This window comes from Nansenia antarctica (assembly GCF_963989245.1).
Source record: "Nansenia antarctica genome assembly, chromosome: 3".
Classification (NCBI taxonomy): domain Eukaryota; kingdom Metazoa; phylum Chordata; class Actinopteri; order Argentiniformes; family Microstomatidae; genus Nansenia; species Nansenia antarctica.
In genome coordinates, this window is record NC_137688.1 from 46,722,836 (window position 1) to 46,750,712 (window position 27,877).

The window sequence follows — 27,877 nt, forward strand, 5'->3', positions numbered from 1 at the left end:
CAGAGCAGCTCTGTGGCTGAAAAATGTATTTAGGATTTTACTTTTGACTATTCAATTAGGTAAATAAACAGACCTTGTTGCTAATGATCCCTATGGTACGACATAATATTTACAAGTCCTATGAATTAAAATAGGCCGTTATAAGCAGACCTACCAATAAAATGCTACCATGCCTTTTCCCCCAATTAGATTCAATAGAACGCAGTAGAATAGAATAATTGCATCCTCTTGGAGGCAATTAAGAGAGGCGTTGCATGATCACAAAACATTCTTATACCATAAAAACTCTGCAGACACAGACAGAAGTTTGAGAGCACAATGTCCAACTGAGCACTTTAGTGTTCAGTTTGTCTTCCCAGGACAAGCCATGAGTGCAGACCGTGTTGCACGCTGCAGTGACAATGAGCATGATTGGATCAAAAAGGAAATCAGCGCACCCCCATGCCAGGCACACAGCCAGCTCACTGGCTATTGGTGGTGAGTGACATCACAAATGTTACATCTCAATGCTCCGGAATGGCTTCCTTCCTTTGTCACCTAGAAGTGGGTAGAAGCTGCCACCCAAACCACTGATTCAGGGTCAGATTGTTTTGTCATTGTTTTTCCCAGGTTAGGGTGTTGGCGGGGGGGGTAATCTGTTCCTAAATCTGTGGTTAAGAGTTACTTGTACCTCAAACGGCAACCTCTGACAAGGTGGCCACTGATCTAGGAAGACAGTACAGGTGAGGAACACCTTCCTTTGAGGACAGCTTATAAATAGCTTATAACCATTGTTCGTCATTTATTCATTAACGTATCGGTCTGTACAGGATTACATTACTGGTCATTCTTAAGGTGAATGTAAAAAAAAATACAGCCGTGAAACCTGAAGAAATTGTTTATAATATTATTCCTAAACCGTTTAATCATGTTGAACAAACTGTCTAATAACAGTTAATAAGCAGCAGACACTAATAATAGCCGTTAAATAAGCACTCAAACATGTCGTCATTTCCTCTGTTGCTGTCATATACTCTTGTTCCAAATCAGTGGTCCCTCAGAGGGAAAGGAGTGAACGGTGGGAGGAGGCAGAGAAGGAACCATTTTCAGAGCACGAGGACATAGTCGTCCTGAGCGCTACGACAGGGGGTGAGGATTAGGTTAACAGGTGGTGATGATGTCATGATGAGGTCACGTCAAGGAGGCTAACTAAGGGATACCTACTTTCAGCGGCTAGCATTCCTAGAGGGAGCGCAGCAGTACAACGAGACGACAGAGAGAGGGAGTTTAGATGGAGAGACCAGGCGAAAGAAACCGAAAAGAAAAAAAAAGAAAGAAAGTGTAGGAGGGGAGTAGGAGCCAAACAAGAGAAAGCGGAAGAGAGAGAAAAAGAGAAAGTAAGCAAAAGCAGCCACATCTACAGAGAGATGGTGAGGTTCAGTTGACTATAGAAGGAGTTTTAACCTGTGGGCATCTCGCTAAAGTGGCAAAGGTGCAATTTAGATGGGAAAAAAAACACACAGAAACACACACATACAGGCACATACAGACACACACAGACACACACAGACACACACACACAAGCACACACAGGCACACACAGGCACACACAGGCACACACAGGCACACACAGGCACACACAGATACACAGATACACAGATACACACAGACACACACACACAAGCACACACAGGCACACACAGGCACACACAGGCACACACACAAACAAACACACACACACAGGCACACACAGGCACACACACACACACATACACATACACATACACATACACAGACACATAGAAAAATATAAATACAAATATAGAAATACATAATTGTACTGTTAGAAATAACATGGCATGAAGAGGATAGTAGGGTGTGTCGTCTGAGGGGATATTGATATCATGATCAATAATGTTAGCCATGCCATACTTCTAGCCACTAGCTACTAGCTTCTAGCATCTAGCTACATAACACACTGTAATCTTGATTATACTAATGATTTTAGGCAGAAATAAACTGTAAGCTTTGTTTCATTACAGACACCGAAGTGTTTCAAATGTACCGTAACTACATGTTTCAAATGTAACCACCCAACGTTCTTGCATTTTTGCCGGTATGATCTTATAGGTATGTTCTTGTAAGAACAAGAGATTCTGGAAGATAGCAAGAACGGGCTTACAACACGTGTGAGTGTTTTAATTTGAACCTTGATTGTTTGTACAATTCTTCCCATGGCCACTTGTGGAGTCATATCCAGTGTGATTATGAGACAGATAGGAATAGATTGACCGTCAGTGCCTCCCACAGCTATATCCTTAGGAAGTGAAAATGGCGGACTGAGACAGGGAAGTGAGTCCATTAGGCAACTTCTGTTTCCTTTGAACAAATCAGGAGGGAATTCTAAAAAGATACCGTTTTGTTCAGACGGCAACAGAGAGACTATACAGAAGACCCGCTTCTGAAGCCAGAAGCCAGAAGACTCACTACTCCGAGAGTGCAATGGTGGTGTGTGGTGTCAGAGAAATGTCACCTGATTACAAGGAAATGGGCTGATGGTGAAGCTTGCTTCTTACAAAAATGCCATGACAACTGAACTTATTATCCTCATCATCATTTCTAAAGGTTAACTTATTTTTTTAAAGTCATAATTGCAATTCAGATAAATGTAATGTGATGATTGAAAATGCTATGGCACTACAGGGACAGTTCAGCAGACAGAACATTTTCAATGATCTCAAAAGGGACAAAACTTGAAAATAAAGATTACATTTAAGTACCTAAAAGAAGCCAAACATACACAACATTGTCCAGCGTGTGCTGTGAGAGTGCCCTTGGGAGAATGCAAACCACAGATACTGCTACAGAAAGCAAGAGAGAGTCATAGTCATGTTGCCCTGACGCTTGCTCGGTTTTGAGTTTCTATGGAAAAAAAACATAGCACCTACACAGGTCTGACCGAGGGGGCGGTGCTTACCCGAGGAGCAGGGGTCTTCAGAGAAGTCAGGGAGCTCCTCTGGGGGGTCTCCATAAAAGGAGTTGAACTTGTGGCTGGAGACAGCAGCCAGTACCGCCCCCTAGGACACGAAACAAGGAAAAACTAAGAAATCAAGCAAATACTGAAAACAACACAAGCATATTGCGAGTGCATCTGTATTTGTGAGCATGTGTGTGTGTGTGTGTGTGTGTGTGTGTGTGTGTGTTTGTGCTTACCTTGAGCTTCCTCCTGGCATTGAACTTCCTAAGTTGCTCCACTGTCTCTAGCAGGTGGATCTTATAGGCATACCTGTCCCTCTCCTGAAGAGGACACACAAAGACACACATAAAGATATGAATACCACACACACACACACACACACACACACACACACCGCAAATAACTAGATACCACACACAATAGCAGATGAATAACACACACGTTCACACAAACCCACAAAATGTACCAGTCAAATTATTTCATATGCAGAAGTGTGTGTGTGTGTGTGTGTGTGTGTGTGTGTGTGTGTATGCATCAGTAACCCCTACCTTGAGCCAGGGGTGGTTGAGGGCCTCGTAGACGGTGATCCTCTCAGCGGGGTCCAGCATCAGCATACGCCTCACCAGGTCCTTGGCGCTCTCTGAGATGTGGCTCCACTGGCGCGGGTTCATCTAGACAGGAGCGGGGGAGTTCACACAGACACACACACACACGCTCTCAGATGGGGGTAAGGCCTCTGCAACCAGGGTCACCATTCCGGTTAGCGCCTGTCCCGGTGGTCACCTGAGGGCTTATCGCCACGGTACGATGTTGACTTTTAAAAGGTCCGGTTTGTAGATTTCAGTTTCAAAATCGTGCTAAATAGCTATGACAAACGGGTAGCGATAAAGGAATGAGATCACGTGATAGAGAACCTTCAGTCCACTTCGGTCCAAATAAAGCTCTTTCTGGAAATCTGGTGTCGTGTTCGGACAATGGCCGTTTACTTTTTTTCTTTTTTACAAGGACGTACAAACAATGGCCTCCAATTTGCTAACACTAAAGAGCACTCCGCACCACTGAAAGCATAAACGTCAAAGACTGTTTTGGTAATTTAGCGTCACCGCAAAGTGGGCCTGGCCCAAACAACACAAACTTATGCACCCAGATAGGCAGGGCAGTTAATGGGAGTGTCAGTAGACATGTCAATGGAAGTGGGCAAATGCAAAAATAGACACTCATTTGATCATAACGGGTAGCAGTTGTCGGCTGTCTGGGATAATTACTCATACCACCAGTACATCCACTATAAATATGTGTGAAGTAGGCCTAGTGTATATTCTCGCATTAATAAACATTTGTAAGCTACATTCATTCAAGTAATTTAATCTTTGATCATCTATTTATTCCTTATGATTGTACGAGGCAACTGTCCAACTCAATATTGTGGTCAAATAGAATAGAATAGAATAATCAGCAACAAATGGTTTCACATCCGCTGAGTGTGTGTGTGTGTGTGTGTGTGTGTGTGTGTGTGTGTGTGTGTGTGTGTTTCGAGGGGGGAGGGAAGGCATTTTGGAAAATCAACTACTACCTTGTATTTCCCCTTAATGATAGCCTCGAAGAGACGCTCCTTGGTCCCGTAAAAGGGGAGACAGCCAGAGAGGAGGATGAAGAGGATGACCCCGCAACCCCAGACGTCTACGGGCTTACCATACGGCTCTCTCTTCACCACCTCGGGGGCCATGAAGTGGGGTGTACCCACCCGGCCTGGGGGAAGACCAGTGTGTTTGTTAGTGTGTGTTACACAGTTACACACGTTACAGAGAGAAAGAGAGGGCAACATATGCATACACACACACACACACACACAATCTAGAAAGAAGCAAAACCACACACACACACACACACACACACACACACACACACACACACAGTACCTCCTGCCACAAGACCAGACTCCCCCAGTTGTATGGCCACTCCAAACCCCCCTAGCTTGACTGGGGCAGAGTTCTCCTTAGAGGCCAGCAACACACAGTGAGGCTGAGAGAGAGAGAGAGAGAGAGAGAGAGAGAGAGAGAGAGAGAGAGAGAGAGAGAGAGAGAGAGAGAGAGAGAGAGAGAGAGAGAGAGAGAGATCATTAAATGTAATTACAAAACGTGTCAACAGAAAAGTGCAAGCCAGGGACAAGGTAGTCTTGTTCCCAGATACTTCCTCCCAAAGGCCTGAAAGGTCTGATGGACCAGCTTGGCCTTCATTAAGCCAGTAGAAAGATGGTCGAAAAATGGACGGCATATAGCCGTTGGCTTTACTTCGCATCAATCATCTCCCACAGTACTTCCCCTTAGTGCTTGTATACCACACATTTCTGATTCAGAGTCAACAGTGTGGTGCCTAAAACCAGATGTAATGTAAGAAGAGGCAAAAGGGCGAAAGGGTTGCAGCTTTATTTAACTTTTATTTTATTTTTTTAAAGACACTCGCTGAATTAAAGTCGAAAAGAAGGAGGAGGAGAAAAACCAGGGGCACAGAGAGATACAGACCACCAGAAAGAGAGGAAAGGAGAGGATGAACAATTCCGGAGGGAGAGAAAGGAGGGCCAAGACAGAAAGAAGAAAAAGAGACGGACGGGGAGAAATAGAGGAGGTAAAGGGGGGACAGAGGAAGGAGGAGTGAGACACGAGAGAAACGTGAGAAGGACAAATGAAGGGGAGAGGCATAAGGAGCGTATAAAGAAGAGGTGGTAAAGGGGGGGGGGGTGAAGGAGAGCGTGAGAAGAAAAGGAGGAGGTTAGCGCTATGTGAGGGTTGGGGGGGGGGTGGTCACGGTGTCCTCAACCCTTACTTTCGCCCCAACTGCATTTCCTGTGTAGTGGGGGGGGGGGGGGGGGGGTTTAGGGGAGTCTGCTCACAGCTGTGATGGGGAGGTGGGGATGAGAGCAGAGCATAGCTGATGAGAAAGAGGAAGAGGCAGAGGAACAGACAGACGCAGACTTATTGGACAAGCACACAAGAGGAAAAGAGCTGGGGATGTAGAGATAGAGAGGTACAAAACAAGTGGGAGAGAAAAAGAATGAGGGGAAAATAAGTTGTTAAGACCAGCAGAGCTATTTGGACAAGAGAGTAGGGCGTTTCAATGGGTGAAAGGATACTGCCAACTCACACAAAACCTCAAGGGTAAAACACAACCTCAAGCTGCAGCTGGACAATATAGCGAATGGGAGGAATTTGGAGAGTGAGTGTTTCTTTCTTAATCCAAACATGTGTGTGTGTGTGTGTGTGTGTGTGTGTGTGTGTGTGTGTGTGTGTGTGTTAGAAACGGGCATGATTATTCTGGTACTTGAACACATGTTAAAACTCGATCTTTAACCAGAGAACCAACAACTGTAAATTATAAACATGCTTGCTAGTGTTTTTTTGCAACGTAGATACGCTAGGCTGCTTTATGGCTGTGACACAAAGTCAGTGAGTGGTCAAATGAGTCCATTGCGGGCAATAAACGGTGAATAGTTTTGTCTCACGCATCTACTGTACACTCTCTAGGCTCCAGCTTTGGAGCGGGAGCACAGACTTTTACAGCTGGAAATATTTTAAACGTGACGCGTTCGTTCCCTAAAAGGCTGTAACTTAACATGATTTTTTTCTTTTTTTTTTTTACTAATTGCAGAGGGGATGAGGGAATACCGGCTAGCAACAAAGTTATCACCAAATGCAATAGACTATCAGTTTATATTCACTGATTCCAATAAATAATAACTGCCATGTAAATTCGGGTTATACCTCTCTTCTTACACACACAGAGACACGCACACAGACACACACAGACACACACCCAGATCACACATCTTTGCTGCTCCTGACTCCTGACAGAATCAGCAGTTACTCTAAAGTCGGTTGTGCTTCTGACTATCTGGACTGATTTAGTTCCGCAGCTTCAGTAGCTTCTATTAGCCAAATGTAGTTCTGCGGATACACTTTCTGATAGACTCCCATATCTGGCTGATGGTTTGGCTGACTGCTTAAACTCAAGTCATTTTCCTTTCATCGCTGTTTGCACTGTTTATTTTATTTTTGTAATTATTATACAAGTAAAAACTAAAATCATCAGTAAATTCAGATTTTTTTTTAAATGTCAATCCCTACTGTGTGTGTGTGTGTGTGTGTGTGTGTGTGTGTGTGTGTGTGTGTGTGTGTGTGTGTGTGTGTGTGTGTGTGTGTGTGTCGAACGCTCATACCATCTCTTTCTCTCTCTCTTCCCGTAACACAAACACATACAAAAATCACATCCTCATGTCTAAATGCACTTACTCCATTTCTAATTGTGGTTTTGAGGCGGCGCCTTGATGCAAACCACATTAGCACTCAACTGCAGTTAAATTAGTAGTCTGCATTCATGCCTCTCTCTCTTTCACAGAACTGAAGATTGACACCCCACTCTGGACACGATGACAACTCTCTCCCCCCTCGACTCGCTTCCCCTCTCAACCTCCTCGCCCAATACCTCCTCCTTCCCTTTCTCCATTTCCTCCCTCCCCCTTTCCGACTCGACTTCATCCTCATCCTCCTCCTCCTCCCCCCTCTTCTTCTCTTCCTCTTTCCCCTTCCCCTCAACTTCTGACCCTCTCTCCTCCTCCTCCTTCAGCCCCTCCCCCAACCACACTCTCTGCCTCCTGGACGACGGTGCCCTGCGCCTCCCCCTGGCCTTCCTCTACTCCCTCTTCTTCCTCTTCGGCCTGGCCGGCAACCTCCTGGCCCTCTGGGTCTTCCTCTTCCTCCACTCGCGCCGCAACTCGGTGCGGGTCTTCCTCATCAACGTGGCCGTGGCCGACCTGGTGCTCCTGGGGTGCCTGCCCTTCCGCGTCCTCTACCACGCCAACGGGAACCGCTGGGTGCTGGGCCCGCTGGCCTGCAAGGTGGTGGGGAACCTGTTCTACATGAACATGTACATCAGCATCACCCTCCTGGGGCTGATCAGCCTGGACCGCTACGTGAAGCTGCGGGGGAGGGTGGGGGCCGGGAGGGGCATGGCCAGGAGGCTGAGGGGGGGCGGGTGGAGCTGGGTGGCGTGCGGGACACTGTGGGGGCTCTCGCTGGTGGCGGCCGTGCCCATGATCTTCATGTCGGAGGGCAACGAGGAGCCGGGGAAGTGTTTCCAGTACAAGCAGAGACGTGGGGCCAAGGGCAAGGCCTACTTCAACGTAGCTCTGGTGGTCCTGTTCTGGGCCGTCTTCGTCCTGCTGGTGGTCTCGTACAGTAAGATCGCCACGCGCCTCCTGAGGGTCTCGCGGGACAAGCCGGACCTCCCCAACGCGCAACGCTACGGCCGGGCCGCCAAGAAGTCCTTCTTCGTGCTCTTCCTGTTTACCGTCTGCTTCGGGCCCTACCACACCTTCCGCCCCATCTACGTCCTCTCCCAGCTCAGCCAATCGCCTTCCTGCGATTACCTGCGCCTGGTGGACCGGACCAATGAGGTGATGCTGTTGTTCTCCGCGTTCAACAGCTGCCTGGACCCAGTCATGTACTTCCTGTTGTCCGGTTCGGTGCGCAAAGCCGCCATGCGCGCCCTCGGCGACCGCCTCGGCAACCGGCTACACTTCCTTAACGACGGGACGTCCAACAGCTCCACAGAGTTCAGAAGACCCTCTCTATCTCTGACCTCCCCCATACGCCCAGGGTCAGCCTCCTGCCTCATTACATCCAGCCTCCACAGAGGCTTGGCCGCGGCCCTACCTGCCAGCCAGCAATGAGGTTTTAAACTGAATCAGACAGAGGTGTACTGTACGTTGAGACCACCGGACATGGAGATGTGGTTTATGGATCATAACAAATAAACTTCATGGACATGATTCAACATTTGTCGAGTGGACATACATATCTGACACCGGGGTAACAGCTAGCTAACAGCTAGCTAACAGCACGTAGGCCTAAACCTCACGTCAGTCAGTGCATCTAGAGATGATTGTAATGTCTATCATAAACTGAGGTTAACGACGAGAGTAAGTCAGTGTGTAATTACCTAACAAGAACAAGACAAGATTACCACGGTAAAAGTGATAAAATACAGTCAACGCATATGCTCTTACTTTGTAGTGTTTGTGAACTAATATTGTATATCTGTGGCATTAAACTAACCATCTATAATTACAAAGAATAAATATGTTTAAAATACACATGGGATGTCAGCTTGGGACTTGGAAACTGTGTGTTTCGTGTGCAAAAAGAGAAAACAAAGTTTAAATAAGCACTGCACAAATTATTTTGACATAATGTACAGTATTTGATGTAGGAGAACTGTGAGAAGACTGCTCTGAATTACTGATAGCCAAACACAGGACCCCCTCTACTGGTGGAATGAACTACTACCACTAGCACTAGCACTAGCACTACTACTACTACTACTGCTGCTGCTGTCTATTACACACAGGCGTGCAAAGACGATATACACACAGCACACACTCTTAAACTGACTTTGAACCTTGAGTCACCAGCATTTATACACATGCGCACTTCTAACATTAGCAGACACGCACAAGCTCCCTCTTATCCCCTCTGGGAATGCCAAATGTGCCTTTGTGTCCATCAGACTAAAGTAATGGAACAGGACTGACAGTGTCTGGCCAATGACGCCCATGGGCAGGGTCTGGCTCGCTCCATCTGGTCTGGTATTGGAGACCTGTGTGTGATGGTTAATCCCATGGTAATCACGGATTCCTGGTCTGTCCGTCCTATCAAATTAGGGTTTCCCCTAACACTCCACACTAATCCACAGAGACCTTAAATCCCCCCCACCACACTAACCAAGAATCAGATATTTAACTGACTGACTGACTGTCCGTTGTTCAGCTGACTGCCAATTCAAAAGTCATGTATTGAGCTGAAATCCAAGTTCTGTTCACAAAACCTGTTCATAGTCCCTGGGAGGGACCATCTGCCGAGCATAACTGTGTAGCAGGGAATTAGAGTCTCCTTAAACCGAGAGAAGAGTAGAGTGCCACCTACTGGCCCTTCAAGATAACTTGCAGCATTTGGTCTCCAACAAGGGCATTGGCCCAGGCCATCATGCTTAGCTTAGCAAGTCATCAGAGGGCTATGGGGCAGCTGCTCATGCATGTCAAATAGATATAGATACGTTTATGATAACTCTGCTACCTGGAGACCGAGGGTCTTACCTTCACGTCACGGTGAATCACATTGTTGTCGTGGCAATATCGCAATGCCTCCAAGATCTGTCTCATGTAGTGGCTTGAAGTTGAAGGAAAGTAAGAGAGGTAGAGAGAGAAGGAAGAAGGGGACTTTAGGGAACAATCCCACTTGATTTAGAGAGCTCACTCTAGAAAGCTGTGTGTGTGTGTGTCTGATGTTATTAAGTAAGTGTGTGTTCCTGTAGCTACATTATGTGCATTTTTTTTAAAATGTGCACTGTTTGTGTGCGAGTGTGTGTGACAAATTGTAGCTACACCTTTGTGTACGACCTCTGTACTGTGTGGCTTTGTATCTGTGTGTGTATATACCTTGCTACTGCTTCACTGTAGACAAACCCGGCATCGGCCCTCTTCACAATCTCAAAACACAAGTCCGCTCCATCCATACTGTGTCGGAGAGAGAGGGAGGGAGGGAGGGAGGGAGGGAGGGACGCAAGAGAACATGGAGGGGTGGTGTCATCAAATCAAGAGGAAAAAGTAAGACAAATATACACATGCAATTCAGGACAGAAAACCATATCAAATAATAAGAAAAAAAAGGACATTCCTTTTTGGTATAAAATCACAAATCAAGTATTAAGAAAATATTTCTTAACCAGTACTTTAACCGGGACAATTCTAGATTGGATCTTTCTAGAGAAAATGGCCAGAAGAACCAAGCAGACTTACAACTCAAAGACCATGTAGAGCATGCCATCTGAACTGTAGGTCTCCAGTAGCTCCACAATGTGGGGGTGCTTCAGCATATGACAGATGCTGGCCTCTCTCTTCAGGTCTGGGAGGGGAAAGAGACAGGAAAGGATATCAAAACACATTAGTTTCCTCCCTGAGACATATAATAAAAATAAAAAAAGTTTGGTAATTGTGGTGGTGGCTCAGGCTCAAACATTGGCCGAACTTCCCACTATATATCACTCTTATCATCATCATTTCAGACAAAAAAAAATCTTTTTTTTTCTCAAAAACCGGCATACTTGACATACTGCATTATCTGGTACAGCTAGAAGCGTCCTTGGGTCTGAGAAGGGCGCTATATAAATCTAAGTTATTATTATTATTATTATTATTATTATTATTATTATTATTAGATAGATACTAGGAGAGTTCCTCCTGTGTAGCCTCACAGTACTACCACTAGAGGGGGCAACACAGTACCTCAAACCAGGCAACCACTATTAGTAAGGCCTAGTGCAGGTCTGTGTGCTCCATTCCAGAAAGTTGTTCCCTCCAATCTGCCCTGGTTCACTCCCCTTCACAGACCTGACAGGACTGGAGCGGTGTTAGCTGCACTGTGAGAACTGTGTTGCTTACACCTTGCCAGCTACTGCGGTCCGTCCTATCTGTGAAAGGGAGTGATCGCTCAACTCTGGTCCCCGCGGCCCCAGACCCTGGGTGCATCTCTGAAGACGACAGTGACTACCTCTCCTTCATCTCCACTGATCTGATTAGAGGACAACTTTCCGATGATTGTTTGAAAAGGTTTTCTATTTGCCTAGTAGGCTACGTAGGGGCGGATGTGGCTCAGGAGGGAGAGCTGCTGTCTAATGATCGCAAGGTTGGCAGATCGGCGGTTCGAGCCCCGGCTGGCCACATGTCAGAGTGTCCTTGGGCAAGACACTGAACCCTAAATTGCTCCCAGTGAGCGGGCCGGCACCTTGCATGGTAGCTTGCCGCCATTGGTGTGTGAATGTGTGTGTGAATGGGTGAATGAGAGGCCGTTGTAAAGCGCTTTGGATAAAGGCGCTACATAAGTCAGTCCATTTAGGACATGTCAAAGTATCATGGCAGATGGATTTGCGATTTTCCAACTTTCCAATGGTTGATTGCAAAGGTTTTCTATTTGCCTAGTAGGCTACCTAATGAAAGCATCCCAAGTGTGTGACAGGCTGTGCGTCCAATGATTGAAAGGTCGGCGGTTCGATCCCCAGCTGGCCGCGTGTCGAGGTGTCCTTGGGCAAGACACTGAACCACAATGAGCGGGCCGGCTCCTTGCATGGTAGCTTGCCGCCATGTGAATGTGTGCATGAATGGGTGAATGAGAGGCCATTATAAAGCACTTCGGAATAAGGTGCTATATACTGTAAGTGCAGTCCATTTACCATTTACTATTCATCAGGCTGCTTTGGCCACTCAGTGACTTGATCAATTAAGTGCCAACGAGAAAAGATGAATGGCAGCGCTGTGGCCCCTCCCTGGAATACTCACTCATAGAAAATCTAATATTGATTGAAAACAGGGGAGATTTAATACAGATAATAATTCTTTCCATTGAACAATTTTCATCTAACGGGTGAGTCACTCTCAATAATCTCACTCTCTTCTGTCCTGGTCACCATTCCTTCATCTGAACTAAAAGAACAGGATAATTAAGTCACTTGTGAGGTTTCCGTCATGTTGCTGTTACTCGTTCGGTGCTTTTCAAGATCAGTGCAGATGAAGGAGGAGAGAAAGCCACTTTAGACTACTGAGATGCACCCTTTGTCCTCTCTTCTCATTTCCTCCCTTCATTTCATTTTACTACTTCTCTTCTACTCAGAACACATATTCCTTCCTTCCTTCCTTCTTTCCCTCCCTCTAAAGAGGCATGTCCGCCTCCTAATCCCCCCTTATTCCTGACCTCTTCTCCTCCGCAGTGACCTAGTTGGCACACTGAGCAGCACAGGAAGTTAAGACAAAAGGAAATACCCCTGGCATTCGTTTTTGTTTCCCTCTCTCTTCCCCCTCGCCACACATAATCAGAAGGATATTAACATGGAAGGGTAGGCCTACACGTTTGCAGGGGAGAAGTTGGATTGTAGCCAGGGTAAATCACACACACACACACACACACACACACACACACACACACACGCACACATCAGAGAATATGAAGAGAACGTAGAACATTCAGGATTGATGTGGCACTAGAGGCCTAGTCTGGAGTTGGACCCAGACACAATGAGCTGTTGTTTAGCAGCTCACCCTATAAAGACCTCATTTACACACTTCCCTTCAATCTGGAAGTCCGTTGCCTAGGCGAGGAACGTGTGTGTGTGTGTGTGTGTGTGTGGTGGGTTGTGATGAGTTTCATTATGCAAGACCCAGGGATAGAGTCTATCTTCCTTCCTTCATTCATTCTCTCCCTCTCTTGTCATGTTATAGGTAGAAATACAATGTATAAAATATCTCCCTATTCTCACACCTGATCTACACAGTACATTTCTATCTGCAGCTTGTGTTAGGCTACACCCTCCTGGACTTCAGGGTGTTCTCCGTGTGCACGACTATCCATTTGCCCAATGAATATGTCAGCCTCTACTGAAAATGTCACTGCACACAATTAACAAACAGGCTCTGTCTCTTTCTTGTTAACTACACATTTTTTACAACCCAAGGCAGGAGTGGAGGGAGATATCGGAGTGCATCTGGACTGGCTTCTCCTTCTTCTTCTCCTCCTCCTCCTCACTGATGAGAAAAAAACTGGGTAGCTGAAGGCGGGTGACCATCAGGCGTCCACCCCATATTGATTACACCTGCTCTGTGTTCCTCCAATCAGGACAGAACCAGTGTTGCCAGATGGGGTTGTTTTCCAGCCTAACCACAGTCTAAAAACCGCCCAGTGTGATCATAAGTACCGTAGCCCAATTGGGCGGGAATACCAAAATGCCAAATCTGGCAACACTGGACAGAACACAAGGAGGAAAGGCCGTTTTAGACCACTGAGACAGGTGGTGAAAGCCACTTGGATTGCCCACTCCCCTAGCCCTAGAGATCTGAGAAGATCATAGATCTCCCCCCCCAAAAAATGTATAGCGCGCAGTGATGTCGCCGTTTGTTAGATAACCGTTCTTTAGGGTTATAATTACTGCCTTTTATATGAGGGGTTATATTACTTGCCTTTTCTTCTGGTGCCGAGAACTTTTAATGAAACTGACATTCTGTCCGTTGTGGATATCTTTGCTTTTTTGCAATCTCTGTCTCTCTCTGTCTCGGTCTCTGTCTCATTCACTCACACCCACATTCTCTCCCTCAATCTTTATTGAGTTATTTCACAGACTCTCTCCATTTACCCGACACTGCACCTCTTTTATTACGTGATTAATCTTCTGTTCATCCTCTCATATGCGGGCGCGCACACAGAATCACTCTCACTTTTTTTTTCCTGAGACAGTCTCAACAACAGATTGTCATGAAGCTTTTTCTCTTGTATGCACATATATCGGTTGCTGTCCAATTTCCTATCCTCCCACCCCCAAGCTATGGACTGGTGTAAGAAAACATAGTGGGCTTCCTCTTGCCAAGCTTTAACAAATCCAATACTTTAAAATCCATGAGGGGGCGCCTGAATGGTAGCCAACTTCAGCAGGGTGGGAAATCAGACCATGGCATTTCTCTTTTCCTTTCTCTCTCTACGTCTGATCAAAATCTCTCAGATTCACCCTCAGATTTAACTGCATCTCCTCCCCTTCTGTCCCTTTCTCTCCTTCTCCCTCCTTCCCCCCCTCACTCTCTTTCCCCATTTCCTTGTAATTCCTGTCCTTGGCTCCTGGGCTCAGCTCTGACCGGAGCTTCACAGATGGCACACCACGAACGCCAAAAGCCAGGGCACTGCCATCACAGTGTGACACACACACACACACACACACACACACACACACACACGATACAGCACAAAACCACATGGCTCACAATGGTACGCATCAGTGCTTAAGACACACACACAGACACACACACACACACCCACGCACACACCCACACACACGTACAGACGCAGCAGTGGTGTCACCTGGAGGTGCGTGATCTGTGTGTTGCGTCGTGCGTGTGTGCTCCTTACCCTCTGTGCTGAGACCAGGGCTGGAGGTGAAACTGGCCACATCTACGATCTTTACTGCAAACTGTTGCCCTGTGTCCCTGTTGATACATCGCCGCACCACACTGAAGGGACCCCTGGAAGAGATAAAACAAAACACAGTGAGTTACACACACACACTCACACCTGCCTGGAGTTCCACACTTCACTGAACTGACACCTGTAAAGCAGGAGTGTATTATTACCCAAGACCCATGAACAGTGGACGGGCCTGGCACAGCCCTGGAAAGGATGGAGGTCCTGGCTATTTGGAGGAACATAATGCAGGATTTCGTGGTCGGCGGTTAGCTACGTAACCTAGCCTCCACGCCTCTGCCTGGGGAATTACAGAGCAGCGGTGAGCCCTGCAGCTGTAAAGGCTCAAATAAAAGCCCTATCAGAGAGGCCTGGAGAAGGGAGGAACGGCATGGCAGGGACCTTGAAGGGGGGGCGGTAATGGTTTTGGGCAGATGGGTAGCGGACTGGGCAAGGTCACAAAAACCCAGTAGACTGTGGGATTGACAACCATGGGTGTGTGTGTGCAGACACATGTATTGCACATACGTGCACCAAAAAAAAAAAGCTGACACACACGCATGCTTGCACGCAAACCCCTACCTAAACCCCCCAGCTGTCCCGCTCAGTATCGCCTTATCTTTAAGACCGTGACAGAGACATAGAGACAGGCTAGTTTAACTAAACACGAATAGCCAGTAGGAGGGATTCAACGCTCATCAATAACTAAAATAAGTTTTGAATTCATGAAAATAGTAATACGCCTACATGGTTTATGAACAACAACCGATATGGGGAGAAGCGACACCGGTGTGGGCCTCCCTCTCCTCGGCTTTAATGATTAACCCATGCAGCTCTGGGTGCGGGTCACATGGGGGGGCAAGGTGGAGAGTAGGTTCTATGATGACCCCATAAACTAAAGGAAATATCCTTCCGATGAGTTCTCAATAAGCCAGGCAGTAGGCGACCCCCCCCCCACACACACACACACACACACACAAACACACCCTTTTCTCGTGGGGTTAGAGAAGCCCTAAGCCAGCTGCTTTTCTCATTAAAGAGAGAGAGAGAGAGAGAGAGATAGAGAGAGAGAGAGAGAGAGAGAGAGAGAGAGAGAGAGAGATTGTACTAGACTTTTGATGGTCGTACAAAGATGGAGGTTTTTGGTTTTTCAACATGTCACATCACATGATTTGTGACCAGGTAGGTCCATCTAGAACTCAACTGTCGCACTCAAGTTAATAAGTGTGAGCTGAGCGTGCCAATGAAGTTCCTGATTACATTCATGACAGCGTGACAGGGACCGGGGTGTGTTCACCAACGGTTGGGGGTCAATCCAATTTCAACTCTGTCAATTCTGGGGGCAAATTGAAAAATCCTCCCAGATGATTAGTAACCATTTTCCATTCAAGAATTGCTATTTTTATTCCCTTGGTTCAAATGGAAATGGGCCCCTCTCTACCCGAGAATATAGTGCTCTACAGGGAGCGTGTGTTTGGGCAGCGAGAGGGAGGGCAGCGCGCTTTGATGACACAAGCACAGCTGTGCTCACATGGCCCCCATGAACTCTCATACACATTCATGACCTCCCTGCAGCTCTAGCCATTACCTGCAGCTCCTCCTCTCACTTTACTGCTGATCTGAACTCAAACGCAGAGAGAGAGAGAGAGAGAAACAGACAGAGAGAGAAATTCAGAAACAGCCCAAGAAAAAGAGAGAAGAAAAATAGTGAGACATCGGTAGAAAGGAATTAGGGTGTTGACTTCCTACGAGGTAATCTCCAGCAAAGATGTTTGGCACGTAATCCACCCGCTCCATTCAGCTGTTCTTTAGTGTTTTATCAAACATGGTCAGGCTCTTACCTCTGATTTAGAGGACTGAATTAAAATGTGCACCTCTGGCCTTGGCTCAGAGCACAGTTACAGCACAATAATCGCTTTAAAGACAACCAGAATGCTTTTATCTTTGCCTGTTTCTTTGACAGTCCCGGATGCCCAGACAGACTGACGCTGATCTCAATAACTACTCAGTGTGTGGTCATGTAAAAAATGGTCAGAAGAATAGGATGGTTCTCTCTTTATTTCCTTGTGTCCAGCTGTTTGTAGGGCTAATAAGTGGGCTAAAAAGTGATTACATTCGATAATCAAGGTTGATATTCTGCACCTGGCAAATAGCTGAATGGTTGCAGAAGATGTAGGCCTACCGTACATGCTTTTGAGCCATTGATTAAGACAAACCGGTTTCTTACACTGAACAAAAATAGAATTTTTCATAAGTTGAAATCAAAGATCTAAGACTTTTTCTTTGTACACAAAAGGCCTATTTCCCTCAAATTTGTTCACAAATGTTTAAATCTGTGTTAGTGAGCACTTCTGCTTTGCCGAGATAATCTATCCACCTGACAGGTGTGGCATATCAAGATGTTGATTAGACAGCATGAATATGAGATGTGAAAAGAGACATTTATTAGGCAATGAACTATGGATTTCATAGATATGCATTTAAATTTCTGTGTGTGTGTGTGTTAGGGATGCTCCGATCTGGATTTTTGGGGCCGATACCGATCACCGATTTTTTTCCTCAAGATCAACCGATACCGATACCGATTTTTAAAAAAAAGACATAACTGTAGGCCTACTGACTGGATAGCCTACATATTTTTTGCTTTTTAGACAAAAGTTTTGATCCATTAGGCACCAAGCAAACGCAGACCCATTTTTATGGCATAGTAAAGGTCTGGCCTATCACCCAGTTAGGGCCTGAAGCCCAAGTCAGTCGATATGGCTGTATAAAAGACATCATAAACGTGGCCTTCATGGTTTACATACTGTTACGTCCTCCTATGTTTTCTGTTCAGTTATCTGTCTTCCCCAGGAAGAAAAAAAGAAAAAGAAAAAGAAAAGAAAATGGTTTTTGCGATCGGCCATTTTTGCCGATCACCGATCGAGTCATTTGGAGTGAAATCGGCCGATTTAAATCGGTGGCCGATAAATCGGAGCATCCCTAGTGTGTGTGTGTGGTGGGGGGGGTTCCAGTCAGTATCTGGTGTGACCACCATTTGCCTCATGCAGTGCAACACATCTCCGCATGGAGTTGATCAGGTTGTTGATTGTGACCTTTGGAATGTTGGTCCACTCCACGACACACGCTGTCGTATACGCCGATCGAGAGCATCCCAAATATGCTTGGGTGACATGTCTGTTGAGTATGCAGTACATGCATGAACTGGGATGTTTTCAGCTTCCAGGAATTGTGTACAGATCCTTGCAACATGGGGCCGTGCATTATCATGCTGCAACATGAGGTGATGGTGGTGGATGAATGGCACAACAATGGGCCTCAGGATCTCGTCACGGTATCTCTGTGCATTCAAAATGCCATCAATAAAATGCACCTGTGTTCGTTGTCCCTAGCGTATGCCTGCCCATACCGTAACCCCACCACCACCATGGGCCACTATTCACAACATTGACATCAGCAAACCGCTCACCCACATGACACCATACACACTGTCTGCCATCTGCCTGGTAGAGTGAAAACCAGGATTCATCCATGAAGAGAACACTTCTCCAAAGAGCCAGACGCCATCGAAGGTGAGCATTTGCCCACTGAAGTCGGTTACGACAACGAACTCCAGTCAGGTCAAGAACCCGGTGAGGACGACAAGCATACAGATGAGCTTCTCTGAGACGGTTTCTGACAGTTTGTGCAGAAATTATTTGGTTATGCAAACCAATTGCTGCATCAACTGTCCGGGTGGCTGGTCTCAGACGATCTTGCAGGTGAAGATGCCGGATGTGGAGGTCCTGGGCTGGCGTGGTTACACGTGGACTGCGGTTGTGAGGCCGGTTGAATGTACTGCCAAATTCTCGGAAACAACTTTGGAGACGGCTTATGGTAGAGAAATGAACATTCAATTCAGGGGCAACAGCTCTGGTGGACATTCCTGCAGTCAGCATGCCAATTACACGCTCCCTCAAAACCTGCAACATCTGTGGCCAGAGTGGCTTTTTATTGTGACCAACCTACAGCACACCTGTGCAATAATCATGCTGTCTAATCAGCATCTTGATATGCCACACCTGTCAGGTGGATGGATTATCTCAGCAAAGGAGAAGTGCTCACTAACACAGATTTAAACAAACTTGTGAACAAAATTTGAGAGATATAGGTCTTTCGTGTACATAGAAAAAGTCTTGATTTCAATTATGAAAAAAAAAATGGAGCAAAAACAAATGCGTTGCGTTTATATTTTTGTTCAGTGTATTATCAATATGCTGTGTAGAGATGCAGGACTTGCTCTATGTCATTGGATTGGGACACCTCTGAGAACCGGGGAGTTTGAGATGACTCTCACAAGACAATATCCAGAGGCTGAAAGCACACTGCATTAAAAGCAGCCCTTATTTTCACCTACCGCAATTCCATGGATCTTCAATTACAACATTTTGTTTCGATGGGATGGAACAGAAGGACCGGCATTCCTCGAATTTGACTCGTTACTTGAAGAGAACAACATTTTTGTTACGCTCATGGAACGGTTACAATTCAAACGGTTCTGAATTTGTCATGATTTTGCCCACATCTTCCTGTGGTCCCAACTCTGTTACGGGGCTGGCTAGGAACTATGGACCACTGCACTGTTGTCTGAAAGGAATCAATTAGGCCTCCCAGCCATGTGGCTTTAACCTACACCGTCGTTTCAGAACATTGATTGCCTTACACAAGAGGAGGGAAAGTTTGTAGGGAGGTAAGAAGAACAGTGAAGAAAAACAGACATTTTGGAAAAAGCCAGACATTGTAAGCCCGGGAGCCCTAGGCTCTATATTCCTCTGTTAAAGCCTCAATGGGTTCACACATGTACCATTATACCACCAACAACACGCTCTGAAGCTGTTGAATTTACACTCTGATCAATGGACAATAAATCTATACTGTTATTCAAGCAGCACACTGAGTACTTTAAGTTATATCAAAGTTTCATTAAGATAGTGTTATCCCCTGAAAGGATATGACAGAATATTTGCAAAAATCTAAAGGGTGTACTCACTTTTGAGATATACTGTACAACGCTATATGATGTTGTTATATATATAACACTATATAATGTTGGCGGAACTTGTTATCAGTTTATGTCCGTGTCGCCTGGTCTGGACGAGCACACGGAGCTACTGATGGCGCTTCTCCACTATGGAAGGCCATCAACGCAAATAACGTCTAGAAATCCTGTGTCCTCACGTAGCGCCATTGTAGTAGATTTTGGCACACATAAACCGTATAAACTGTATAGTTTGCCTTTTGCTATAAGGTCCCCCTCCTGACTATGGGGGCTAGGGGAGGGTAGGGTTTACGACCCTCCTGACTATGGGGGCTAGGGGAGGGGAGGGGAGGGTTTACGACCCTTTGTTAAAGCCATGTGTAGGGCTTTCATACCGGCAAAGAACCGTGCCGGTTCGCGTTCGCATTCGGAAACCTCCGAACCTTGGTGCTGTCTGGCGAACGAGCCCGTGTTCATACCAGTGTAACCTGAACCATCCGCGTCATCAACGCTGGGTGATGAAGGGGCGGGATAAACAAACATTTCACAACTAGATGGCGGCTACTTCACTGGGAAAGAGGATAATATCTTCCACTACAGTATCTGAAATAAACACTATTTTCTGTGAAACAAAACAAAAGACACTTTCTATATGCGTTCTTTTACTAATCAGCTGCTCCGTTACTGGAATAGAAATGGCTTACGAAATTCGCGTTCGCGCATGTCCGCGCGCGTGTGTGTGTGTTTGCTGAGCATGTGAGGAAGATAAAGAGAATAATGACACTTTTGATATTGTTTTTGATCACTAATGATTAGATATGGATTAGATTAGATTTTGTCTACTTCCTCCTTGCTGGTCTCTGCAGCCTAGAATATGACACACCCACTGACGACGTGACTGTTCTACGTTTTGGTTCGCGCTTGAGAACCACTATTTTTTGGTGCCCGTAACAGAAACCCAAACTTAAAATCACCTCGGATTCTGCTCTTTGTGGATTCGACTAAGCCCAGAGCATCCCATAGTCCCCTGTAAGCACAGGCCTAAATCAGAGACACTCTCTAGTGTCTGGGCTCTGTTTTGAGCTGACCACACACTTTGTTACCCAGGATAAAAAATGGAAAAAAATAAGAAAAAAAAGAAAGAAAGAAAGAATGGTAAGAAAGTAAAGAGAAGAACTTTGGAGTAATGCAGCAGAGGATGGTGAAATAACAAGCATACATAAAAGATGACCGACTGTCAGCTTTGTATTTATCTGGGGCTGGGGTAGAAATAGATGACACTAGACCTGTTGGTGGGGGTGATCTGTTGGCCAGAGCACTCCAGAGGATGAGAAAACCTGTTTTGCAAAGAACGATAATGGTTAGGTTATGTAATATTTGTGCTGAGGTTGTGTCGGGCTATGTATTACTTAGGCCAGCAGTTCCCAAACTTGGGGTCACGACGCAATGTGGGGTCCCCTGAGAAAACCGAACTAACCTGGATTAATTAATACACTAGACATGTTTAATTTGTATTAAGACAAATAATGTCCATGCACTTGGACATCATATGGGTTGGCATAGCCCGCAATCAAGACAAATTAGTGATGTCAATTTGGTTTAGGCCTTAATTGACATTAATTGACATTAATCCCTGTATAACAATGCCTTCATATGTCCTACCTTCATACAATGTGTGTCTACTTTTGGTGTGTGATTTCTTTGTTCTGATACTACAACTAAATTGTGTGGAATTGTTGCCATTGAGATTCAAAGCATTAAACATTGGTGGTCAGCAGTTGATGTTTATCAGCAGAGCCCAAGAGAGCCAGAGGAACGACCACTTCCCTAATTCAGACTCACTCTGACAATATCCCAATTCCCAATATCATCCCTGGCTCTAATGAGCACCCCAGAGCCAGAATGGGTGACTCCAATTGCACTCCTCTGCATTACTATTCCCATGCAGAGTCCTTATGGACAGAGATGGCTCAAATTACCCCTGCCTTGCCGTCCCTTCAACTGGAGCTGACACGCACAGCATATTGATGTGCTTACGTGCACCCAGACACAATGGCTAATAATCAGGATTACATAAGCTGGTTGTGTGTGTTTTAGTATCAGATGACGCAGTGAAAGAGAAAGACCCTTACCCATGCTCTGTTAAAATAATGGCTCTATAGGCTATGCTATGAGTTCACTGAGCGGATATGTAGTTTAGTCCTTGGCCACTTCACTCTCTGTGGTAACTGAATACGAGTTTGGCCTTTGTTTAGTCAAAATCATTCAAACGGCATGTCTCTGATCCAATTGAAATTGAAGTTATAGACCTTTGTTACAAAAATTATATGAGCCAATACACTGACAGTGTACCCCAGCTTGACGAAGCAGATGGATAAAAAGGGTGATGACAAGAGGAGATAGTCAAGGCGAGGAGAGAATGAGGGGAGGAGAGGAGAGGCGCCTAGCACTATCTGGGTGTGTGCCAACAGTGCATGGATCCGGAGGAACCAAACTCTGACAGAGACCCTTGTGGTGAGGGGGAGGGGTTCCTCTCAATTCCAATCGATTCAGAGAGAAGGGGACATGTTTCTAGAATGTTCTCTCAGGTGTGGCCAACCGCCTCCACTTGTGTGCAGATTACAAAGGATTTTGAGCACTCAAAAATCTACTTTCACAGTGAATTTTTGATGTAGGCTAATTGGGTAAAAAGATAGAACTGAAGATGAGACAAGAGCTCTATCAACTTGTAGAGATAGAAAACAATCATTAGTCCCGTCCCGTTCCTCTCCCCAGGTTTCGATTCGGGTAAAAATAATAGGTTGAACAGAGATGTTTCCTCCATGAACGGTAAATATAATAATACTTATTATTGCATTTTAACTACTATTTCAGATATAAGTACTCTCACAATAAACCCAGTTAGCAGGTCAATAAGCAGGTCATCCTTAGACTTGACCTTCTGCAGGGTTCGACAGTGCGACTGTTTTGGTCGCATTTGCGAGTGAATATATTTCTGTGCGACTTGGAAATACATTCAATCGCACCAGTGCGACAAAAAAAAAACACCAGGGGAGCCACCCCTCCTAAATTTCGTTGTTTGGTACCTGTACTATAGCAATGACAATAAAGACCATTCATTCATTCATACTGTGAGAGCCTCTGTGTCCCTGAGTAAGAGATCATGGGGATCATGTCCCTCATGATCACAAGTGACCATAGGAGATAAATCACTGAACTTGTCAACATATTAACTTCGGGACCTGCAGCCAAAGACAATCACAGAAGCCAGGTAGGCTTACCTGTGTATGCTGCATATTAATGGGTGTTATACGGTTTGCATATTCACTGCTGTTTGGCTGATTGATTACTGAGTTGGTTTTGGAGTGCTGGCATTAACCTGGTTGGGCAGACTCGGAGCTGTGTTGTCTAGATGCTGTCAAATAAGGAATCTCCGCTTTGCATCTTTGATTGATTGATTGATTGAGTTTATTCATGGTTCGACAGTAAGCAGTAATCCAAGGGATGACATGTGAAAGTGTGAACACCTATTTCCAACATGGTTCTTTGATATTAACATACAAAGTCTATCTCCGTTTAGAATGATAAGGTTCTATCTCTGTTTAGAATGATAAGGTTCTATCTCCGTTTAGAATGATAAGGTTCTATCTCCGTTTAGAATGAGAAGGTTCTATCTCCGTTTAGAATGATAAGGTTCTATCTCCGTTTAGAATGATAAGGTTCTATCTCCGTTTAGAATGATAAGGTTCTATCTCCGCTTAGGGCAGTTCAGAGATATTGAGCGTCAAAGTTTTTACATTCCATTATGTTCTGTGAGATGGAACCTTTGTATTTTATGAATTACTAACTCAAAAATGTAAACATTTAAAAATAACACCACACAGGCATTAATAAACACCTACAGTGTCAAGAGCCGGTTATGATAATTCTGATATGTTATGATTATGATAATTTGTTGTCGTCATACGAAAATTGCGCAATTTTCATTGTGCTACTGAAATTCTTGGTGTGCTACAAAAAAATTTGACATGGTAGCACAGTGCTACCTGGGGAAAAGGTAAGCGTCAAACCCACCATCCTTCCATCCCCCTCCTATCTAGGGGTGCAGCGGTTCTCGGTTTTATATTGAACCGTATGGTTCGCCATGCACAGACACAGTACACACGCACTAGTGAATGTCGGTTTTTCGATGCGTTCCATTAAGTCGGACGTCGAGTTTGTCTGGAACGCAGTTGCTTCTGTAACTTGTTCAAATGTTTGTTCATGGAGAGCGGAGTTGAGAACATGGAAATAGTTTGAGGAAGCCCCGGATTGCTAAATTTTTTTACATTTGAAAGTGTTTTTTGTATATTATACTTTATATTATAGGCCTATACCAGTCATATTCTGGAATGTGTCTGAATGTTAAAGTTCCATAGGTATAAGCAAAATAAATTAAAGTAACAGTTTATTATACATAAATAGTAGCATTTTTATTTTCTCCTTACTCACAAAACACGTACCGAAACCGAACCGAAACAGTGACCCAAAAACCAAGGTTCATACCGAACCATGGGCCAACTGAACCGTTGCACCCCTACTCCTCTCCAACACAAGCCGGATCAGAGACAACAGAGTGTAGGGACAACAATAGAAGAGTGGGAAGAGGGATAATTGGTCTGATGCACTTGTTTAAAAGGATAATAGGTCAAGGGTCAAGTGGCCAAAGGTCAAGTGTGTTGGCTTCAGCATTAGACATCCTGGGTGGGCGTACTGTCCGTCCTAACAGAAATGTCAGGATATTGGACTAGATAGGAAAGCAAAAGGAATGCATAGCCACTTGGTCAAAACTAATTCTAGGGATATAATAACTAAATAACCCTGATATGCAATTCAACAATGTTCAAGTCTGACACTCCCTGTGAACCAACACGACAACTAAAATGTCTGAGCCCATGTTTAAGACATTGGTAAGTAGGCTAATAGTAGAATAGTTAGCCGCCTCTCTTACTTCTCTTGTCGTGACAGCGATGATGATTTATAAGTATATTTCGGGACTCAGGGCCGTCCCATTCACTCGACCTGCATTGTCTTGATTGATATTCTTCAGCCTCCCCCAACCCTGTGCTGAAAACAATGATCCAGAGTTTCCTGCAGGAGAGGCAGTGTTCCCCAAAAGAACACCGGTACTTACAGGACTTTGTTGAATCTGTATACTGCACGGTTGTGAGAAATTACAAAAACTTTGGTGAGGAGGTTTGATTTCATATGATTTCATATTAATGCTCTTTGATCAGTATCCTTCACAAAGCTAGGATATGACGATGAACCCAAAGGTCCACTTTTGTTTTTTTTAGGAGTTTTACTTTTTCTGTGCTGAAACAAAGGCTTTTACTACAACCTGTGTTTTAGGCTGTGACAGTGATCATCATATTGGTTGTTATTTGAATGCACTAGGCCTAGGTCTAATTGTCAGTCGCCAATTAAGAGCGTCTGCTTATTGAAATAAAATAGATACAAATACAATAAAGATATAACTCTTGAAAAAGATTCTCTTCACTCAACACGTAAAGAAGAAAAGAAGGAGGCCCTGATATTGGTTTTGGACCATTCAGGACTTGGTATACGCTCTGACTAACGGCCCTCTGTGAGTGATGGCTCAATTGAGGGATGCCCTGAGTGGTGAAATTACCAGCTGTTCCCTGATCAGTTTGATGCACACAGCCCACAGTGGCCAACACTGGGACTGGGACTTACACGGCAGGTCTTGGATCAGTCACTGAGGAGTAAAGTGGAGCAGAGAGCCCCAGACAAAGAGCAGGGCCTGAGGGGCCGGAGGGCATGTGTCTGTGCCTGGACCCTAATGGATCGTCAGATCTCCACGGAGCGTGGAGGGGGAAGGGAAAGAGCCTAGCGCCCAGATTGCAGCCTGCCTGTTCGCCATGTGTAGGGATGTGATCAGCAAAACAACAAAAATCTGGGGGGGAAAGGGATATTGGGTTGTTGGTAGTTGAAAGCAGCTTCAGTAGGGTTCGAAATTGAACATAAAGGACAATCACATTGGTGTAGGGCTGGTCTACTTCTCATATACAAAGACGAGAGTTCCCCTTCAATCAAACACAAGTAATCGGAAGAACCAGAACAGGTTATAGGCCTAGTGTGAACATTTTTTTAATAAAATGCTTGTCTAGTAGCCTGACTATACAGTTTGAATTGTTTAGGCTCAGGGTCTGCTACAATGATAATTGCCAATCAAAGTTGACATCAGGATAAAATAGTTACTATGTCTGTTAAATAATAGATCAACAATAGGATTAGCCAGCTCTGGTTAGTCAAATCAATACCAGTAGTAGTCAGAATTCTTATAGGGTGGGGACTCCAGTGCATCCATTCTGTAGATCAAATGCTGTCAAACAAGGCATTCTTGGAAGGATATTCCAGTCCCTTTCTGAGACCATTGCACCTACATTCTAGTATCAGTGTGACATCTTAATATGATGTCATTGTCTGGAACATACTGTATCAGGTCCGTAAGGGACCAACAGCCTATATTTGAATGATAAATTAATGATATTTACTAGATGATTATTATTATGATTACTATAGCCTAAATGATTATTATGAAATCTGAGTGTGTAGTGGGAGTCAAAATGATGCATGTTCTGTAGTAATTGAGGTAACATGTATTTGTAGGATGGAGTAGTGGAAGTAACAGTGGATGTAGCGGGTGCAATAATAGCAGGGATATTGTTACTAGTAATATCAGTAGCCTGCTAACATTAAATAGTGATGCCCAGCTCAACAGGGGAAGAGTGACACAGCTTTTGAAACTCTTAGCCCACATGTAGGGTAGTATCTCGGTTCTAACCAAAAAAATGATTAATTGCCATTAGCATTCTCTCTGATTCAGCATGAATATGTTAATCTGAGAAGGCTGAATGAATGGATGCACATCATAAGCAAGCATCATAAGCAAAGCATCATAACACACAGGTATACGCTTTCATCTTGCACTGAATCAGACAGTTACAGTAGGAGAATGTGAAGCTCTGACTCAATGAGACACACTGACACTGTAGGGCCCAGGCCTATATCATATTCAATCACAGGGGTTATGAACTTATTGTGTGTTACAGAGAAGGCCAATAATTCAATGGCATCCACATCCCTCTACACATGGGCCTCTGAATTCAAAATAACCAATTTGTTTCTATCATTGAAGGATATGTTGATGTGCACAATGAATCTCAAGATCAGGCTTCAATCTTGAATGTATCAGGGGATAGGCTATTCCAGGGCCGTTATTCATATTGTAAATGTTCACCTACAAGTCAGCCAATTAGAGCTGGCATACTGTAAATATGTATTACCGAAGGTTACCGGGCAATTGCTTTTTTTTTTACAGACAAAGACATACAGACATACAGAGACTGACACACACGCGCACGCGCACGCGCGCACACACACACACACACACACACACGGTTGGTTTCATTTATTGTCATTCTTTAGTCCACCCAAAATGCGCTGTGACACTTACTTCCCAATCACCTCGCACAGCTCGTAGACATCCTCGAAGAGAATGTCGTCGTCCGCCATGGTGCAGCGCGAACGGGGATGCTATCCCCCGTGAAATCCGCCCCACACGGTTTTATCTGTGGTGAAGCCAATGGCCTCAAGTGTGTAGCAGTGTTCCTCGTTGCTGGAGGAGAGGGGGGGAATGGCCCGGAAAATCCCCGCAGCCTTTCAGAATTCCAATGCAATGTTCGAATAATTCGAGGTTTCCAAATAATTGTCCCCAATAGGAAAACCTTTTGGGTGGCTTTCCCGGTGCCGCTATCCAGCGGGCGCGCTGGGCTACAGACGGTGGTTTAGGACGTT

At 45.1% G+C, this 27,877-nt stretch overlaps 2 protein-coding genes across 4 annotated transcripts in view; one reads left to right on the forward strand and one right to left on the reverse strand.

Moving 5' to 3' along the window:
* The window catches only part of LOC308152406 (peripheral plasma membrane protein CASK), a gene marked incomplete at its 3' end in the record, with an annotated part of 42,063 nt that extends 14,410 nt beyond the window's left edge, over positions 1 to 27,653 (reverse strand). For 2 of the 3 annotated variants that reach the window (XM_080525383.1, XM_080525382.1), the window contains exons 1-10: positions 27,537 to 27,653; positions 14,950 to 15,062; positions 10,806 to 10,911; positions 10,446 to 10,523; positions 10,104 to 10,176; positions 4,876 to 4,978; positions 4,530 to 4,705; positions 3,505 to 3,627; positions 3,193 to 3,276; positions 2,957 to 3,056 (exon numbers count right to left, since the gene is read on the reverse strand). In XM_080525383.1, the coding sequence (XP_080381509.1) occupies positions 2,957 to 3,056; positions 3,193 to 3,276; positions 3,505 to 3,627; positions 4,530 to 4,705; positions 4,876 to 4,978; positions 10,104 to 10,176; positions 10,446 to 10,523; positions 10,806 to 10,911; positions 14,950 to 15,062; positions 27,537 to 27,595 (1,015 nt within the window). In that variant the 5' untranslated portion in view covers positions 27,596 to 27,653. Of the gene's footprint in view, positions 1 to 2,956; positions 3,057 to 3,192; positions 3,277 to 3,504; positions 3,628 to 4,526; positions 4,706 to 4,875; positions 4,979 to 10,103; positions 10,177 to 10,445; positions 10,524 to 10,805; positions 10,912 to 14,949; positions 15,063 to 27,536 lie in introns of all 3 variants that reach the window. The other variant, XM_080525381.1, reaches the window with a different exon arrangement.
* Positions 5,854 to 8,681, forward strand: gpr34a (G protein-coupled receptor 34a; the record flags this gene model as incomplete). The annotated part of the gene is made up of 2 exons (XM_080526225.1): positions 5,854 to 5,861; positions 7,577 to 8,681. 2 exons carry the CDS (start codon positions 5,854 to 5,856, stop codon positions 8,679 to 8,681), a joined length of 1,113 nt encoding a protein of 370 aa, XP_080382351.1.
* Positions 27,654 to 27,877: the final 224 nt, after the last annotated feature.